Here is an 18,901-nt window from a genome sequence, read left to right as displayed (position 1 = left end):
AAAAATAGGCTTGAAGAATTAAAAAATGCGATAAATGAGATCCATAATAAATTAGAGGCCTCCAATGCACGGATTGAAGAGGCAGAAAGGAGAATAAGTGATTTAGAAGACACCATTATAGAAAAACAAGAAGCTGACAAAAAAAGAGACAAACTGATCCAGGAACAGGAAAGAAGAATTCGAGAGCTCAGCGATACGGTCAAACGCAACAATATCCGTATCATAGGAATCCCAGAAGAGGAAGAGAGAGGGAAAGGTGCTGAAGGAGTCCTGGAACAAATTATAGCAGAGAACTTCCCCGACCTGGGGAAGGAAGTAAATGTGGAAGTACAAGAGGCTCAGAGGACTCCCCTCAGACGTAACCTGAATCGATCTTCTGCACGACATATCATAGTGAAAATGGCCAAATACAAGGACAAAGAGAGAATTTTGAAAGCAGCTAGGGAGAAAAGGGCCCTAACATACAAAGGGAAACCTATCAGAGTGGTGACAGACCTATCTACTGAAACTTGGCAGGCTAGAAAGGAATGGCAGGAAATCTTCAATGTGATGAACAGTAAAAATATGCAGCCAAGAATCCTCTATCCAGCAAGCCTGTCATTCAAAATAGAAGGAGAGATAAAAACCTTTCCAAATAAACAGAAATTGAAAGAATTTGTCACCACGAAGCCAGCCCTACAAGAAATCCTGAGGGGGATGCTCTGAAGGAAAGGTTGCAAGGAACAAAGATACCAGAGACACCACCACAAACATGAACCCTACAAAAGATACAAAGACTCTAAACCCACATATTTCAATAATAACACTGAATGTAAATGGGCTGAATGCTCCAATCAAAAGACATAGGGTAGCAGAATGGATTAAAAAACAAAATCCATCAATATGCTGTCTACAAGAAACTCATTTTAGACGGGAAGATACCTTCAGATTAAAAGTAAGGGGATGGAGAAATATATATCATGCTACAGGAAATCAAAAGAAAGCCGGAGTAGCGATACTTATATCAGACAAACTGGACTTTAAATTAAAGACAATCACAAGAGATGAAGAAGGGCACTACATAATAATTACAGGGTCCATCCATCAGGAAGAACTAACAATCATAAATGTCTACGCACCGAATATGGGAGCACCTAAATATCTAAAACAATTAATCACAAACAGAAACAAGCTTATAGATAAGAATGTGCTAATAGCAGGGGACTTTAATACTCCGCTTACAGCAATGGATAGGTCAACCAGACAGAAAATCACTAAAGAAATAATGGACTTGAAAGACACATTGGACCAGATGGATCTGACGGATATATTTAGAACTTTACATCCTGAGGCCAGGGAATTTACTTTCTTCTCAAGTGCGCATGGCACATTCTCCAAGATAGATCACATACTGGGACATAAAGCAGCCCTCAATAAATATAAAAGAATAGAGATCATACCATGCACACTGTCAGATCACAATGCTTTGAAACTTGAAATCAATTACAGGAAGAAGTCTGGAAAACCGCCAAAAACATGGAGGTTAAAGAACACCCTTCTAAAGAATGAATGGGCCAATCAGGCAATTAGAGAGGAAATTAAAAAATATATGGAAACAAATGAAAATGAAAACACAACAATTCAAAATCTATGGGATGCGGCCAAGGCAGTCCTAAGAGGAAAGTACATTGCTCTCCAGGCCTATTTCAAGAGATTAGAAAAAGCACAAGTCCAAAATCTAACAGCTCACCTAAAGGAGCTAGAGGCAGAGCAACAAGAACGCCCTAAACCCAGTAGAAGAAGAGAAATAGTAAAAATTAGAGCAGAAATAAACAACATAGAGACCAAAGAAACAATTGAACAGATCAATGAAACCAAGAGTTGGTTTTTTGAAAAAGTAAACAAAATTGACAAACCTCTAGCCAGGCTTATCAAAAAGAAAAGAGAGAGCACCCAAATAGACAAAATTATGAATGAAAATGGACTTATTACAACCAACCCCTCAGAAATACAAGCAATTATCAGGGAATACTATGAAAAATTATATGCCAACAAATTGGACAACTTAGAAGAAATGGACAAATTCCTAAACACACACTCACTACCAAAATTCACACGGGAAGAAATAGAAAACCTGAACAGACCCATAACGAGTGAAGAAATCGAATCAGTGATCAAAAATCTCCCAACAAATAAGAGCCCTGGACCTGATGGTTTCCCTGGGGAATTCTACCAGACATTTAAAACAGAATTAATCCCAATTCTTCTCAAGCTATTCCAAAAAATAGAAGTCGAAGGAAAACTCCCGGACTCATTTTATGAAGCCAGCATCACTCTGATTCCCAAGCCAGACAGAGATCCAACAAAAAAAGAGAACTATAGGCCAATATCCTTGATGAATACGGATGCAAAAATTCTCAACAAGATCCTTGCAAATCGAATCCAGCAGCATATCAAAAGAATCATCCACCAAGATCAAGTGGGATTCATTCCTGGGTTACAGGGCTGGTTCAACATTCGCAAATCAATCAATGTGATCCATCATATCAATAAAAGAAAAGATAAAAACCATATGATCCTGTCAATAGATGCAGAAAAAGCATTTGACAAAATACAGCATCCCTTCTTAATAAAGACTCTCGAGAAAGTTGGGATAGAAGGAACCTACTTAAACATCATCAAAGCCATCTATGAGAAGCCTTCAGCTAACATCATCCTCAACGGGGAAAAACTGAGAGCTTTCCCCCTGAGATCAGGAACACGACAGGGATGTCCACTCTCACCACTGTTGTTTAACATAGTGCTGGAAGTCCTAGCATCAGCCATCAGACAACAAAAGGAAATCAAAGGCATCAGAATTGGCAAAGAGGAAGTCAAACTTTCACTCTTCGCAGATGACATGATACTCTACATAGAAAACCCGACAGACTCCACCAGAAGCCTACTAGAACTGATCCAAGAATTCAGCCAAGTTGCAGGGTACAAAATCAACGTACAGAAATCGGTTGCATTTTTATACACCAATAATGAAGCAACAGAAAGAGAAATCAAGAAACTGATCCCATTCACAATTGCACAAAAAACCATAAAATACCTCGGAATAAACCTAACCAAGGATACAAGAGATCTGTATGATGAAAACTATAGAAAACTTATGAAGGAAATTGAAGAAGACACAAAGAAATGGAAAAACATTCCATGCTCATGGATAGGAAGAATAAATATAGTTAAGATGTCATTACTACCTAAAGCACTCTACACATTCAATGCAATTCCAATCAAAATTGCACCAGCATACTTCTCAAAACTAGAACAAACTATCCAAAAATTTGTATGGAACCACAAAAGACCCCGAATAGCCAAAGTAATACTGAAAAATAAAACCAAAACGGGAGGTATCACCATCCCAGACTTCAGCCTCTACTACAAAGCTGTCATCCTCAAGACAGTATGGTATTGGCACAAAAACAGACACATAGACCAATGGAACAGAATTGAGAACTCAGAAGTGGACCCAAAAGTATACAGCCAACTGATCTTTGACAAAGCAGGAAAGAATATCCAATGGAAAAAAGACAGCCTTTTTAACAGATGGTGTTGGGAGAACTGGACAGCAACATGCAGAAGAATGAAACTAGATCATTTTCTCACACCATGCACAAAAATCAACTCAAAATGGATAAAGGACCTGAACGTGAGACAGGAAACTATCAACACCCTAGAGGAGAAAGCAGGAAACAACCTCCTTGACCTCCACCGCAGCAACTTCTTACTTGACACATCCCCAAAAGCAAGGGAATCGAGAGCAAAAATAAACTGTTGGGACCTCATCAAGATTAAAAGCTTCTGCACAGCCAAGGAAACAACCCAGAAAATTAATAGGCAACCAACGGAATGGGAAAAGATAGTTGCAAATGACATATCAGATAAAGGGTTAATATCCAGAATCTATAAGGAACTCACCAAACTCCACGCCCGAAAAACAAACAACCCAGTGAAGAAATGGGCAGAAGACATGAACAGACACTTCTCCAAAGAGGACATCCAGATGGCCAACAGACACATGAAACGATGCTCAGCATCCCTCCTCATCAGGGAAATACAAATCAAAACCACACTGAGATACCACCTCACGCCAGTCAGAGTGGCTAAAATGAGCAAATCAGAGAACTCTAGATGCTGGCGAGGATGTGGAGAAACGGGCACCCTCCTGCACTGTTGGTGGGAATGTAAACTGGTACAGCCCCTCTGGAAAACAGTGTGGAGGTTCCTCAGGAAACTAACAATAGAACTCCCTTATGACCCAGCAATAGCACTGCTAGGAATTTACCCAAGGGATACAGAAATGCTGAGGCATAGGAGCACATGTACCCCAATGTTCATAGCAGCACTCTCCACAATAGCTAAAACATGGAAAGAGCCTAAGTGTCCATCAACAGACGAATGGATCAAGAAGATGTGGTTTATCTATACCATGGAATACTACATGGCAATGAGAAACAATGAAATCTGGCCATGTGTAGCAACATGGATGGACCTTGAGGGTGTTATGCTGAGCGAAATAAGTCAGGCAGAGAAGGACAAATATCATATGTTTGCACATATAGGAGGATTAGGGGGAACTTAACTGACAAACAAGGGGGAGAAGAAGGGGGGAAATGGTGGGGGAAAGGGAGGGAGGCAAACCATGAGAGACTCTTGAATGCTGACAAAAACTGAGGACTGATGGATGTGGGGGGGAGGGGGGATGGGCATGGAGGAGGGCACTTGTGGGGATGAGCACTGAGTGTTATGTGGAAACTAATTTGACAATAAACTATTTGTAAAACAAAAAAAAAAAGTAAAGAATGAAGAGGGAGAAAAAAAATATTCCTTGTAAAATGAGTCACAAAATGTATACGTACATTTAGCTTTTTGCTCTTCACTTATAATCAAACCTATTCTCTTGGAAACTGCCCAGTTCCATAGGTTTACTGCCATTTCTTCAACCTGGACAAGAAAAACATTTTCCAAGCCAGTTAAAATAACATCCACCTACAATGATATTGATTTTCTTGCATGTTTTATGCTTATGTGACTTCTGTAGGTCATTTACAGGCCTCTCAATCTAATCTCATTCTACCTTGCCTCCCAAAAGTGTAGTCACATTATGTGGCTGTCCCATAAACACAACTTGTTCATTTGTATCTATGCACTTTATTCATACTATTGGCTTTACCTAATATACCTCCTCCCATTGTCTTTATGTAATTCAAATCCAGTTTGGTCTCACCAGGAATGCACATGAAGCTTTCAGCAAGCACAACAGTCTACATTGAACTCTCCCTTCTTTGAATTTCTATATTCATATTTCACATAATTGAGCAATTAATTATGCCACTTTGTATAATGTTTTCTTTGTTTTAGTTGTTTTTAAGCCATTAGGCTTGAAAATCCAAAGATAGATTTCTATGTATTTATAATAGTTAATCACAAAGGCTATTTTTTTATATAATTAAAATGGTGAATCATCAAAACTTATCAGGGGCACCTGGATGGCTCAGTCAGTGGAGTTTGTGACTCTTGATCTCAGGTTTATGAGTTCAAGCTCCACACTGAGTGTAGAGATTCCTTAAAAATAAAATCTTTCAAAAAAAATTTTAATAAACAAATTATTTTTATACCAACCTGAGCATCCTGCATTTCAGCCATAGAATCCCTGTTGATATTTGCTATATCATTGAAGAGTCTTTCAATTGCTTCAGGTATGCTAGGTGAATTATCTCTTACAATCAGGTTTTCAACAATTTCTGAAATAACAGTGGATGAAACAAGTGCTGTGAACTGTCACCATTGGCTAAAAGTAGCAAATCACTTTGAAATCTGTTCTTAGATCTTTAGTAAAATAAATATAGCATGAAAAAACTTAAATTATCATTAGAGTAAAACCAAACTTGAGATAAAGTTTCTTTTAGGTAAGGGTAGATTTCAATTTTTAAATAAAATTTGTATTCCCTGAGAGTCGCTTGTTTAATGACTTAATCATCACTCATTCTCAGAAAGTTAAATGCACTGACTTCACAAATAGGTCATGTTAAAACTGTAAGATTTAAATTAACAATGTCTTCAAAACTAGAAAATGTAGAAATTCTGAAGGGAGACCGAGAATTCTCATTAAAATTGAAATGTTTATTAATATTTTTAAGCATTAGACAGACATAACTAACCTATGCTGGCTCTGAAGTCTTGACCTTACATTGTGAGAAAAAAAATGACATGCCCAATTAGCAACAACACTAACCAGTTATTGAATCTGTACAAATGATATCACCATTTTCTAAGCAATCTAAGCTCCAGACTACATGTAACTGAATCTTACTAGGCCACAGAATTCCTTAAAACCCAAGCATGATGTAAAATCATAATTGATGCCTTTCATATTATCAAACTCAGGTTTTTCCAAACTCATGTAACAGAGGTCTCTATAACCTCTACATGTCTCTAACTTCTTACATTTCTGAACATCAACTAGCAAGAATGTTAATATTATTTTTTTTTAATATTTTATTTCTGAGAGAGAGAGAGAGAGAGAGAGACAGCAAGAGCAGGGAAGGGTCAGAGAGAGAGGGAGATACAGGAGCCGAAACAGGCTCCAGGGTCTGAGCTAGCTGTCAGCACAGAGCCCGATGTGGGACTCGAACCCACAAACTGAGAGATCATGACCTGAGCCGAGGTTGGACGCTTAACTGACTGAGCCACCCAGGCGCCCCAAGAATGTTAATATTCTTAACAATACTATAAGAGCACCTTCTGAAAGAATTTTTAACATCCTACAATAATAAATCTGCTAAATTAAAAACTTTCAGTTAAGCATCAGAAAATAGATTCACATTAAGACTTCATAAAGCAGAGAGGCACCCAGCTGGCTCAGTTGGAAAAGTATGCAACTCTTGATCTCAGGGTTGTGAGCTCAAGTCCCATGTGGGATGCAGAGATTACTTAATTTTAAAAAAGCCAAAAAAAAAAAAAAAAACACTTTAAAAATGAGCAGAATTGAGCGCACGGAAGACGGTGAAATTTTGCATTGGCTGTTGTAACCAGCAGGCTCTGTGTTGACAACTAGCTCAGAGCCTGGAGCCTGCTTCTGATTCTGTGTCTCCCTCTCTCTCCCCCCCCCCCCCCCCCCCCCCCCGCTCATGCTGTCTCTCTCTCTCTCTCTCAGAAATAAATAAAACATTTAAAAAAATGAGCAGAGCATGTGAATAGACATTTTCCCAAAGAAGACATAAAGAAAGCCAATAAGTACCTGAAAAGACGTTCAGTGTTACTAATCATCAGGGAAATGAAAATCAAAATCACAATGAGAGCACCTCTCACCTGTTAGAATAGCTAATATCAGACAAGAAATAAGTGTTGGCAAGGATGTGAAGAAAAAGGAACACCTGGGCACTATTGGTGGGAATGTAAATTGGTATAGCCACTATGTAAAACAGTATGAATGTTCCTCAAAAAATTAAAAATAGACATATCATATGATCCAGCAATTCTACTTGTGGGTATTTATTCAAAGTAAATGAAAACAATAACTTGAAAAAATATATGCTCCCCCACATTCATGACAGTATTATTTACAATAATAGCCAAAATATGGAAAACAACCTAAGTATACGGCAACAGATGAATGGATAAATTGTGGTATACATACAATGGAATGTTATTTAACCATAAAAGTGAATGAAATACTGCCATCTTTGACAACAAAGATGGACCTTGAGGGCATTATGCTAAGTGAAATAAATCAGACAAAGAAAGACCTATATAATCTCACTTATATGTGGAATCTTAAAAAAAGAACAAGCTCATAGATAACAAAGAACAGACTGGTGGTTGCTGTCAGGACGTGGGTGGGGGGGTGGTGTAAAATGGGGGAAGGGAGTCAAAGGTACAAGCCTCTAGTTATAAAGTAAGTCACGGGGATGTAATGTACAGCATGGCAACAATAGCTAATAATATTGTATTGCGCATTTGAAAGTTGGTAAAAGAGTAAATATTAAACGTTATCATCATAACAGGGGCGCCGGGGTGGCTCAGTTGGTTGAACATCTGACTTCAGCTCAGGTCATGATTTTGTGGTCCTTGAGTTCAAGCCCCATGTTGGGCTCTGTGCTGACAGCTTGGAGACCGGAGCCTGCTTCAGATTCTGTCTCCTTCTCTCTCTACCTCTCCCCTGCTCATGCTGTGTCTCTGTGTGTGTGTGTGTCTCTCTCTTTCTCGCTCTCAAAAAATAAACATTAAAAAAGGTTTTTAAGTTCTCATCACAAGAATAACAATTTTATAACTATTCATGGTGACACATGTTAACTAAACTTGTTGTAGTGATAATTTCACAATATATACAATTACCAAATCATTATGCTGTACACCTAAAATTAATAGAATGTTGTATGTCAATTACACCTCAACAAAAAAATTTAGGAAAGTTTAAAAAATGTTTTTAGGAATCTAAATATTATTTAAAAACAAATTCTTGGGGCGCCTGGGTGGCTTAGTCGGTTGAGCGTCCAACTTTCGCTTAGGTCATGATCTCGCGGTTCGTGGGTTCGAGCCTCGCGTCGGGCTCTATGCTGACTGCCGGCTCGGAGCCTGGAGCCTGTTTCAGAGTCTGTGACTCCCTCTCTCTCTGACCCTCCCCTGCTCACGCTGTCTCTCTCTCTCCTAGAAATAAATAAAACATTAAAAAAAAAAACAAAACACAAATTCTTGAAATGTTTTTGAAAAGGAAACAAAAATCCAATATAAATTTTTAATTTGAGTTTTGTAAAAAAATTTAAATATATTTTAGTAGAATACTAATTATAACTTGAGGTTAAATAATACATGCAATTGTAAAGGCATTCATTTTGATTTGTGGATGTTTTCTTAATGCTTTGTAAAACAAAGAATTCATTCTTTGTCAGTGTAATCCTGGTCCTTTCAAAACATATTTTCAATGTCATTCAGTTGAGCAACTTGACTGACACCAGCTGAGGCAATGACAGCACTGCAGTGCTTTAGGATAAAATGCATTTAGCAAAGCTTAGTAAGTAGTAAAGATCACAGAGCTAAATGGTTGACTTACACTATGAAGGAGAGACTCGCTTCTGGGAGAAGCTCAGAAAAGAGCTTCTATTCCTGAGATCTAAAGACAACACACTGTATTCAGGTTTTATCAAGCAAGATTGTACATCTTCCTAGCTACTGAAATAACTATGATTGGCAGCATGATTTCAGTCAATTTAATTTAAATGAGATTCATCCTGAAGGGGTCACTCTACTGAGATAGCCATGTTCATCAGTACCAATGAATTCTGATTTGGTAGACAGTATTCTAGGTACAGAGTAATAGAAAAGAAAGATTTTCCCTATCCCTGAGAAAGGGAGCTTCCAGTACAACATGGAAAGAATCTATCAAAAGTCCTGCCGAGTCTCTCCCTGTGGCCTCCAACAGCTCAACCAGTCATTTGAATGCCAAAGCAGCTCAAAGACCTGCCAGGGTGAATTCAAGATTTTACTCCAAGTCACAATGATTATCTGCAATTATCTCTTTAGTGAAAAAAAAAAAAACCCAAAAAATGACAATAAAATTAATATTCGCATTTTGCTTTATTGTCTCAAAGCCTTTTCACCTGCATTCTCATTTAATCATCGATCTAGTCTGCAAGGCAGAGTTTTTTATTTTAATAAGATGCAGAAACTGAAATTTAAGAAGTGTAGTGACTTCTCAAAGGTGATACACAGAAAAAGTAGCAAACTAGGATCTGAACACAGGCTTTCTCATTTGAAATCCTGTAATTTCTACTATACTAGTTCTATGAGAAGCCTGAAGCAAGTGATATGCCAAGACTGACACAACTAAAAAACAGCAGGGCAAGAAAAAATGAGCCAATACCATTCAGAGTACCACACTATAATTCTTATTGTGGGCTAAAAAAAAAGTATTCCAGCAAAGGCTGGCTTGAATGAGGACAATCAAATATCCAAAGTGTCAAAAGGGCATGGCAAACTCAGGCAAACAGGTTTAGTAATAACTAAAATCACACTGTAAATCTTATCTTCTGTGGTCAGAAATATAATCCTTTTTTATACAATATTCCAGGAGGTCCCAATTGACAAGCTTGAGTATGGTGAAAGGGAATCCAAGCAGTGAGTCATAATGGATAAGTCAGGTGGAACTGCACGCACCACAGTTCAAGAACTATTCACAGCAATGTACTGTACTTCTGAGCAGCATCTTGGTCCTGGAGGACAACTAGAAAAGGATGCAGGGCAGGCTAACTTCATGAAAATCATGACAAACACAAAATGATACAGCTAGCTCCAAAGCTCAACAGGTGCCTTGAATATGTCCCCAACATGTTAAATCTCAAACATGCCAGCCAGTATGACTTCGCTTCAAACCAACCTCTTCCCTACTCTACGATACTATCTTTTTAGCCCTGGACAGAACCAGCTCAGGGACTGGAGCAAACCTAAGCCTGGGCTCAACAGGAGACAAAAAGCTATAGAAAGTGTTGGAGGGCAAGTGGCTGGGAGTGTGGGGGAAGCAGGAGCTGACAGTATCATGCTAACCAAAAAGGAATTTCCAGCTTGATTCTGGTAAGGAAATACATCCAGTCACATTCGGTGAGCACTAAACTTTGGAGACTAAAGGACTAAAAAATTAACTACTCATATATGCAACAATACGGATGAATCTCAAAACAATTATGCTTCAAGGCACCTGGGTGGCTCAGTCGGTTAAGCGTCGACTTCAGGTCACAATCTTGTGGTTTGAGTTCGAGCCCAGCACGGGGCTGTTGGCTGTCGGCACAGAGACTGCTTGGGGTCCTCTGTCCCCTTCTCTTTCTGCCCCTCCCCCCTCTCAAAAATAAACAAACATTTAAAAAAATTATGCTTAGTGAAAGACAGCATAGAAAAAAAGGATACATACTATATAATTTCATTTATAAATTAATCTATAGTGAGAAATCAGAACAGTGGTTGCCTAGAGTAGGGGGTGGGGGATAGAATGACTACAAAGGGGCATGACAGAATTTCCTGAGATTAAAATGTTCTATTTCGTTTTTCAATGTAAAATAAATTTTTTTAAGTACGCTACACACCCAAAGTGGGGCTCAAACTCACAACCCTGAGATCTAGAGCTGCATACCTTACCAAACAAGCCAGCCAAGCACCCAGGGAAAGTTCAATTTCTTGATTCAAATATTGTTTATATGGGTTATATTTGCCAAAAAAAGGCATCAACTTGTACATTTAAAATATGTGAATTCTACTGTATGTAAATTATGCCTAAATAAAACTGATTTCTAAGAAAGAACAAGAAAAGGGAAAAAAAAGGAAAGAAAAAGAAAGGGAGGAAGAGGAGGGAGAGGAAAGAAAGAAAAAGTACTACAGAGTTGAAATCCCTGGAGGCTGTAGGTCAAGAGCAGGATAGCATAGTATGGAATCAAACTTTGTTCAACATCAGGAAAGCAGCCTGAGGGCCACCTAGATGGCTCAGTGGGAAGAGGCCCCCGACTCTTGATCTGGGAGTCATGGGTTCAAGCCCCATGTTGGGTATAGTGATTACTAAAAACAAAACAAAAAAAAAAAAAACTAGAAAAAACAAAAGGCAGCCTCAAAGGTAAAGTAGGTTGGTCCACTTTGACAACCTTCACCCATTTTCCCCACATCCCATAAAGTTGAGTCACCTATGTGAGAAGATGGAGAAGATGGGTGTGTTAAGCAACTTTATTGTGGTAATTCTTTAGATATATATACATATATGAAATCACCATACCATATACTGTAAACTTACACAACATTATATGTCAATTATATCTCGATAAAACTGGGGGGAAAAAAGGTGAACAAGAGAGTTGGTAACTGGAGTACATATTCAAAGAGCCCCAAGAGTCCTTTGAAGAGATGAACCAGATATTCTAAATCTAGGGCCAAAGCCAAGTATAGAATAAGACAGCTGCTAGACTTTGGAGACAAGACCAAATCAGGCAGGTTGAACAAGCATACCAAAGCAATAGATTGGTGTCAATCTGAAGTGAGGTTTTTCATAGCATAGAATTCTGTTCTTGGCCCTGTCCTATTTAACAATTTTATCAATGAGTTAGATGAAGAAGCTGAGAGACAGATGATATAATCAGCAATAAAAATGAAGTCTCCAGTTGTAGCAATGGGATTAATGGAAGATAAAAAAAAAATTATAGGGGCACCTGGCTGGCTCAGTGAGTACAGCAAGCAGCTCTTGATCTTAGGGTCATAAGTCCAAGCCTCATATTGGGCATGGAGCCTGCTAAAAAAATAAAAAAGTATAGTCCTGCATTTAAGTCTTCAAAACTAACCGTACCAATATATGACAGGCAAGATGTAGCTTACCAGCAGCATGTACTAAAAAAAGACTGAGGATCTTTTGTGTGCAAAAAACTCAAAATGAATCACTAGAGTATTGTGACTGGCCACATACTCCCCAAAAATAAGGAAAAAATAAATTCGTTCTTAACTACATCAGTATATAATGATCACTCCTAAATCTAAAGAGGATTATTTTGTGCTGATCATATAAGCCCTAAAGAATTGTGTTGTTATGTGTACCATGCTTTAAGAAATAACATGACAAGAATAGAGCATGTTCAGAGGACAGCACCCAAGACATTGACGGGACTAGAAACCATGGATATGAGGAATGACTGAAGAAACTGAAAATGCTTAATCTGAAGAAGGGACTTCCCAGGGGATTTAAGTATCTTCATATAGCTGAAGATCTGGCATGCAGAAAAGGAGTCATACTTACTTAGCCCCAAGTATATAACTGAGGCCAATTTCTTTTTGGTCATGAGACTGACTGTTTACACAAAAAGATGGATGTTATGTCAATTCTCCTTAATAAGAAAATGACCTAGAGCTGCCAGATGGTCTTTTGTGGTTCGTTTTTACAAAACTTGACTGAAAAGGTTACATGTACAGAAGGGAAAACACAAATGACCAGTAAATCTATGAAAATACACCCAACTTCACCAGTTACCAGGAAAATGCAAAGTAAAACAACACTCATGGGAACACATGGGTGGCTCAGTCAATTAACTGAGCATCTGACTCAATTTCGCCTCAGGTCATGATCCCAGAGTTGTGGGATCTAGCCCAACGTTGGGCTCCATGCTGAGAGTGGAGTCTCCTTAAGATTCTTTCTCTCCCTCTCCCCCACTTGCACTCTCTCTTTCTCTAAAATAAAAAATAAACAAACAAACAACACTCATGTAAAACAGTAACATTAATGAAAATGAAACTGCCTAAGGGTAATATGTAAACTCTGCACTATTTTTCTAATTTTTCTGTAAATCTAAAATTATTCCAAAATACAATGTTAATTAAAAGCAACAGGGGTGCCTCGGGGGCTAGGTTGGTTAAGAGTCTGACCTCAGCTCAGGTCATGATCTCACGGTTTGTGAGTTTGAGCTCCGTATCAGGCTCTGTGCTGACAGCTCAGAGCCTGGAGCCTACTTCACATTCTCTGTCTCCATCTCTCTCTGCCCTTCCCCCACTCACACTCTGTTTCTCTCAAAAATAAATTAACATTAAAAAGTTTTAAAAAAAATAGGGGCGCCTAGGTGGCTCAGTCAGTTAAGTATCTGACTTGATTTCGGCTCAGGTCATGATCTCACAGTTTGTGAGTTCAAGCCACAGAACAAGCTCAGTGCTGACAGCATGGAGCCTATCTGCAATTCTCTCTCTCCCCTCTCTCTGTCCCTCCCCTGCTACTGCTTGCTCTCTCTCTCTGTCAAATAAATAAAAATAAACTTTAAATTTTTTAAAATTAAAAAAATAAAATACAAAATAAAAACAACAATACTCTTCACTCTTGCAAAATTTTTAAGTATGACAATACCAATCTTAGCAAGGATATAGCGGAAAGGGAGAGGGAGTACAAACTGCTAATACTACTTTGAACAGTAATTTGACAATAATTATAAAGTTAAAGATGCTCATAGATTTTGATCCAGCAGTTCTACTCCTAAATGTATACTCTAGAACAGCACTGCCACTATAGGGTAGCTACTAGCCAACAGTTACATCTATTGAGAACTCGGAATAAGTCAAGTCCAAAATGAGATGTGTTTGAAATGTAAAATACACACCTGACATTTTCAAAGACTTTGTACAAAAAAAGGATGTAAAATATCTCAGTAACGATTTCTGTATTAATTCTATATATTTTGATATATTGAGCTATATAATTTGTATTGTTTTTAAGTTTATTTAATTATTTATTTATCTAAGTAATCTCTACACCCAACATGGGGCTCAAACTCACAACCCCAAGATCAAGAGTTGCATGCTCTACTCACTGAGCCAGCCAGGCACCCCTGGCAGGAGTTTTCGGACATTTTTTTACCACTACCCATGGCAAAGAAATATATTTTACATCACATCTACACACTATATCAAAAGTTTAATGAAATGATTTTATCCTTATAACATGCAGTACTCTATGACATTTTCTATTCTGTGCTTTTTCATGAAAAAAATGTTGGTATTGACCCACTAAATTTATTTATTTTTTTTAATGTTTTATTTATTTATTTTTTTAATGTTTTATTTATCTCTAGGAGAGAGAGAGAGAGACAACGTGAGCAGGGGAGGGTCAGAGAGAGAGGGAGTCACAGACTGGAACAGGCTCCAGGCTCTGAGATGGCAGTCAGCACAGAGCCCGACGCGGGGCTCGAACCCACGAACCAGGAGATCATGACCTAAGCGAAAGTCGGACGCTTAACCGACTAAGCCACCCAGGCGCCCCAATGTTTTATTTATTTTTGAGAGAGAGAGAGAAACAGCGAGAGCAGGGGAGGGTCAGAGAGGAGGAGACACAGAATCTGAAATACGCTCCAGGCTCTGAGCTAGCTGTCAGCACAGAGCCCGACACGGGGCTCAAACCCACTAACCGCAGGACCACGACATGAGCTGAAGTCAGACGCTCAACCGAGTAAGCCACCCAGGCGCCCCTAAATTTATTTCTTGAGCACTGGTGGGTGAGGCTCTAGTGCAGTACTGTCCGACTGAAATAGTGCAAACACAAATAATTTTCTAGTTTTAGTAGCCACATTAATAAAGGCTAATTAGATTAAATTTTGACAATACAAATTATAGGGGTGCCTCTCTCAACAATAGCTAAAACATGGAAAGAGCCTAAGTGTCCATCAACAGACGAATGGATCAAGAAGATGTGGTTTATCTATACCATGGAATACTACTTGGCAATGAGAAATAATGATATCTGGCCATGTGTAGCAACTTGGATGGTCCTTGAGGGTGTTATGTTGAGCGAAATAAGTCAGGCAGAGAAGGACAAATATCCTATGTTTGCACATATAGGAGGATTAGGAGGAACTTAACAGAGGACCATGGGGGAGAAGAAGGGGGAAAATGGTGGGGGAAAGGGGGAGAGGCAAACCATGAGAGACTCTTGAATGCTGACAAAAACTGAGGACTGATAGATGTGGGGGGGGAGGGGGGAGATGGGCATGGAGGAGGACACTTGTGGGGATGAGCACTGGGTGTTGTATGGAAACCAATTTGACAATAAACTATTTGCAAAAAAAATTAAAAAATAATAATAATAAATGCTGAAATTGGACTAAAAAAAAAAACAAATTATAGGGGTGCCTGGCTCCCTGTCAGGAGTTTAAGCCCCATGTTAGGTGTAGAGATTACTTAAAAAAGAAAACTCCTGCTAAACTCTCTGAAACACAATGTTCATTGTAGTGTTGCTGTCTGTACTAGCAAATATTTGAAGCAACTCATACAGTCAACAAAGGAGATTGGATCAATAACTTGTGGGACACCTGTATTCAAAATAATAGTAAATCAGCAGTGGAAACAAATGAACTAGAACTAAACTATCCATACGGGTAAATACTGAAAACATAATGCTGAGAAAAAAGATAAGCTGGCAAAAAGAATCATACAAACTGATAGAATTTATATAAATTTCTTTTTTTTTTTGAGAGAGAGAGAGAGAGAGAGAGAGAGAGACAGCATGAGCGGGGGAGGGTCAGAGAGAGAGGGAGATACAGAATCCGAAACAGGCTCCAGACTCTGAGATGGCTGTCAGCACAGAGCCCGATGCGGGGCTCGAACCCACGAACCATGAGATCATGACCTGAGCCGAAGTCGGACACTTAACCAACTGAGCCACCCAGGTGCCCCTATATAAAATTTTAAAAGATGAAAAACTGGTATATGTAATCTTTTAGTTCTCTGAAACAATGAGCTACCTGAAGCATATGGCAAATTGTTAAGATTCCATAAAACCTGGGGCGCCTGGGTGGCTCAGTCAAGTGTCCGACTTCAGCTCAGGTCATGATCTCATGGTTTTTGAGTTCGAGCCACGCGACGGGCTCTGTGCTGACAGCTCAGAGCCTGGAGCCTGCTTCGTATTCTGTGTCTCCCTCTCTCTCTCTGCCCCTCCTCCCCTCATGCTCAGTCTCTCCCTGTCTCAAAAAATAAAAACAGGGGCGCCTGGGTGGCTTTGTCTGTTAAGCGTCCGACTTTCGCTTAGGTCATGATCTCGCGGTTCGTGGGTTCGAGCCCCACGTCGGGCTCTGCGCTGACTGCCAGCTCAGAGCCTGGAGCCTATTTCAGAGTCTGTATCTCCCTCTCTCTCTGACCCTCCCCTGCTCATGCTGTCTCTCTCTCTCTCTCTCTCTCTCTCCTAGAAATAAATAAAAACATTAAAAAAAAGTCATAATCTTTATTACATGTCTGTATCTTTAAGATGCTTTATCCTTGGTGTGCCTAGCTGGCTCAGTCAGTGGAGCATACGGTTCTTGATACTGAGGTGGTGGGTTCGAGCCCCACTATGACTGTAGAGATTACTTTAAAATAAATAAAATAATAATATAAATAAATAAGAAAGATACTATATCCTAAAGTAAAACTTAAGGCTTTGAAAGCACCTCGCTGGCTCATTTGGTAGAACATGCAACGCTTGATCTCAGGGCCCCAAGTTTGAAACCCCTGTTTGGTGTAGTTTACTTGAAAACATAAAAATAGGCAGCTCTTGGGCCCCTGGGTGGCTCAGTCCGCTCAGTATTCAACTTTTGGTTTCTACTCAGGTCATGAACTCGCAGTCTGAGAACTCAAGCCTTGTATACAGCTCTGTGCTGACAGTGAGGAGCCTGCTTGGAATTCTCTCTCCCTTTCTCTCTGCCCCCCTCCCCTGCTTGCTTGCTCGCTCTCTCCCTGTGTCTCTCTCTCAAAATAAGTAAATAAACTTAAAAAAAATTTTAATTAAAATAAAAAGGCAGCTTTTCCTGCCCACATGTCTTGTCCCTGTGAATAAAACCACCTTTTTGCATCAAAAAATAATTAAAGAAAAATAATTTAAAAATAAAATACCTAAAAATTAAAAAACAAAATAAATTACCTTCATTAAAAATAAATAAAAAGGTTTTTTTTTAAATACATAAGGCTTTATTGTTGTTTTTAAATGACAAGCATTAATACAACATCAACCTAATAGATTTGTAGCCATGCTGGTTAAAACATACTTCATTATTACATGAATGTGAATGCACCACCGGTCTAATCCTGTTCCCAGAAAAAAGAAATACCATAAATTCTCCCATGTCTCGTACAATTAAGAAATCTGGTGTTCCGGTCAATCAAATTGCTTTTCGTTCATTATGATTTCCCATAAATACCATACATGGATTACCAGTTTTCAAAATAATTAAGATACAATAAAATGCACTTAAACTTAAAACTACACAAAAAAATAAATAAAACTAGAGGATATAATTTATTTTTAACTGATAATGATGGCAAGGCACTTCAGGATTTTACAGTAACATTTTTAATGTACTTTCAATGCAATTGATATCTAATTCACATTAAACCAGTATTATTTTGCATGCCATAAAAATTCTCAGAAAACAAGTGATGAGTTGTGAATTGTTTCCCTGTACCAGCTTATAAAAGGGTTCCAGTGTCTTAAACGTTGTTTTTCTGGTACATAAGTGAGAAAATTTGGACCTATGGACACTTCAAAGAGAAAAAATTCGAAAACAAAATCCAGTTAAAGGCTCTGAGAGAAGGCAAAAGTGTGATATCTTTCTTCATTACCATGTAAAGCTACATACCTTTAAAGTCCATGAGACGAAAATCCTTTTCACCCATTATTAAATCTCTGGCTCGGGCCTGTGAAATAAAATATTTTAATATTCTGTCCTTTATCCTCCATACATTTCTTTTCCAATTTTCCAAATACTTGTTATCCTAAGGGGGGAAATGCTGAAGAAATTCTAAAACCCAGAAAAAGCAGTTAACGAGAGGCCCGGCCCAGGGCGCTTCGCAGCCGCATGCTCGGAGCCCGACCTGGGATAAATTTTCAGGAGGTCTTGTTTTCAAATAATCTGCCCGACGACAAGGAAATCAGAGCTCGGGGTATCCTGTGCTTGGTCCGGCTGGTACACATTACGTCTTAATTGGTTCAAAATCCAACCCCTCGATGTATCCCACCACTCACTGCCATTTTTCCCGCTCCCTCAGAGCCAGCTCGCGCCCTCAGCTCCCTGCCCCCAACCATCTCCGACCCTCCGGCGTTAACGGAATTTTGGTCGTTCACATCCAAACATCCATCTCCCGTTTTCCGTGGCCGCGCACCGCTCCCCATACTTCACCCAAGTCCAAAAGAAAACCAAAAAAAAACAAAAAAAATCACAAAAAAACCTCTGCCTTTGCCCATTTTCCTCCACCTGAGAGTCCGCTACAGCAACTCTGTCGTTCAAAACCACTGCCTCAGGGCCACTCTGAAAAGTGTTTAAATGAGGGCCACATATTCCTTCTAGTTATAAACCACTCAACTAGCCCATGGCTGACTCACCTTTAGCCCCTCTACCTACTAAATCACGCA

The 18,901-nt window shown here is 39.0% G+C and overlaps 1 protein-coding gene across 3 annotated transcripts in view; it reads right to left on the bottom strand.

Annotated features, from left to right (window-relative positions):
• TEX11 (testis expressed 11) overlaps nucleotides 1-18,901 on the bottom strand; it is a 230,575-nt gene that overhangs the window by 211,472 nt on the left and 202 nt on the right. For 2 of the 3 annotated variants that reach the window (XM_039253356.1, XM_039253357.1), the window contains exons 2-4: nucleotides 18,129-18,186; nucleotides 5,647-5,768; nucleotides 4,884-4,968 (exon numbers count right to left, since the gene is read on the bottom strand). In XM_039253356.1, coding sequence (XP_039109287.1) covers nucleotides 4,884-4,968; nucleotides 5,647-5,768; nucleotides 18,129-18,186 — 265 coding nt within the window. Of the gene's footprint in view, nucleotides 1-4,883; nucleotides 4,969-5,646; nucleotides 5,769-18,128; nucleotides 18,187-18,871; nucleotides 18,891-18,901 lie in introns of those variants that run through there. The other variant, XM_039253358.1, reaches the window with a different exon arrangement.

The sequence above is a fragment of the Hyaena hyaena genome, unplaced genomic scaffold (assembly GCF_003009895.1).
Source record: "Hyaena hyaena isolate Hyena2069 unplaced genomic scaffold, ASM300989v1 scaffold_451, whole genome shotgun sequence".
NCBI lineage: Eukaryota > Metazoa > Chordata > Mammalia > Carnivora > Hyaenidae > Hyaena > Hyaena hyaena.
The sequence above is the reverse complement of the archived record's forward strand: the minus strand, read 5'-3'. Positions and strand labels throughout refer to the sequence as shown.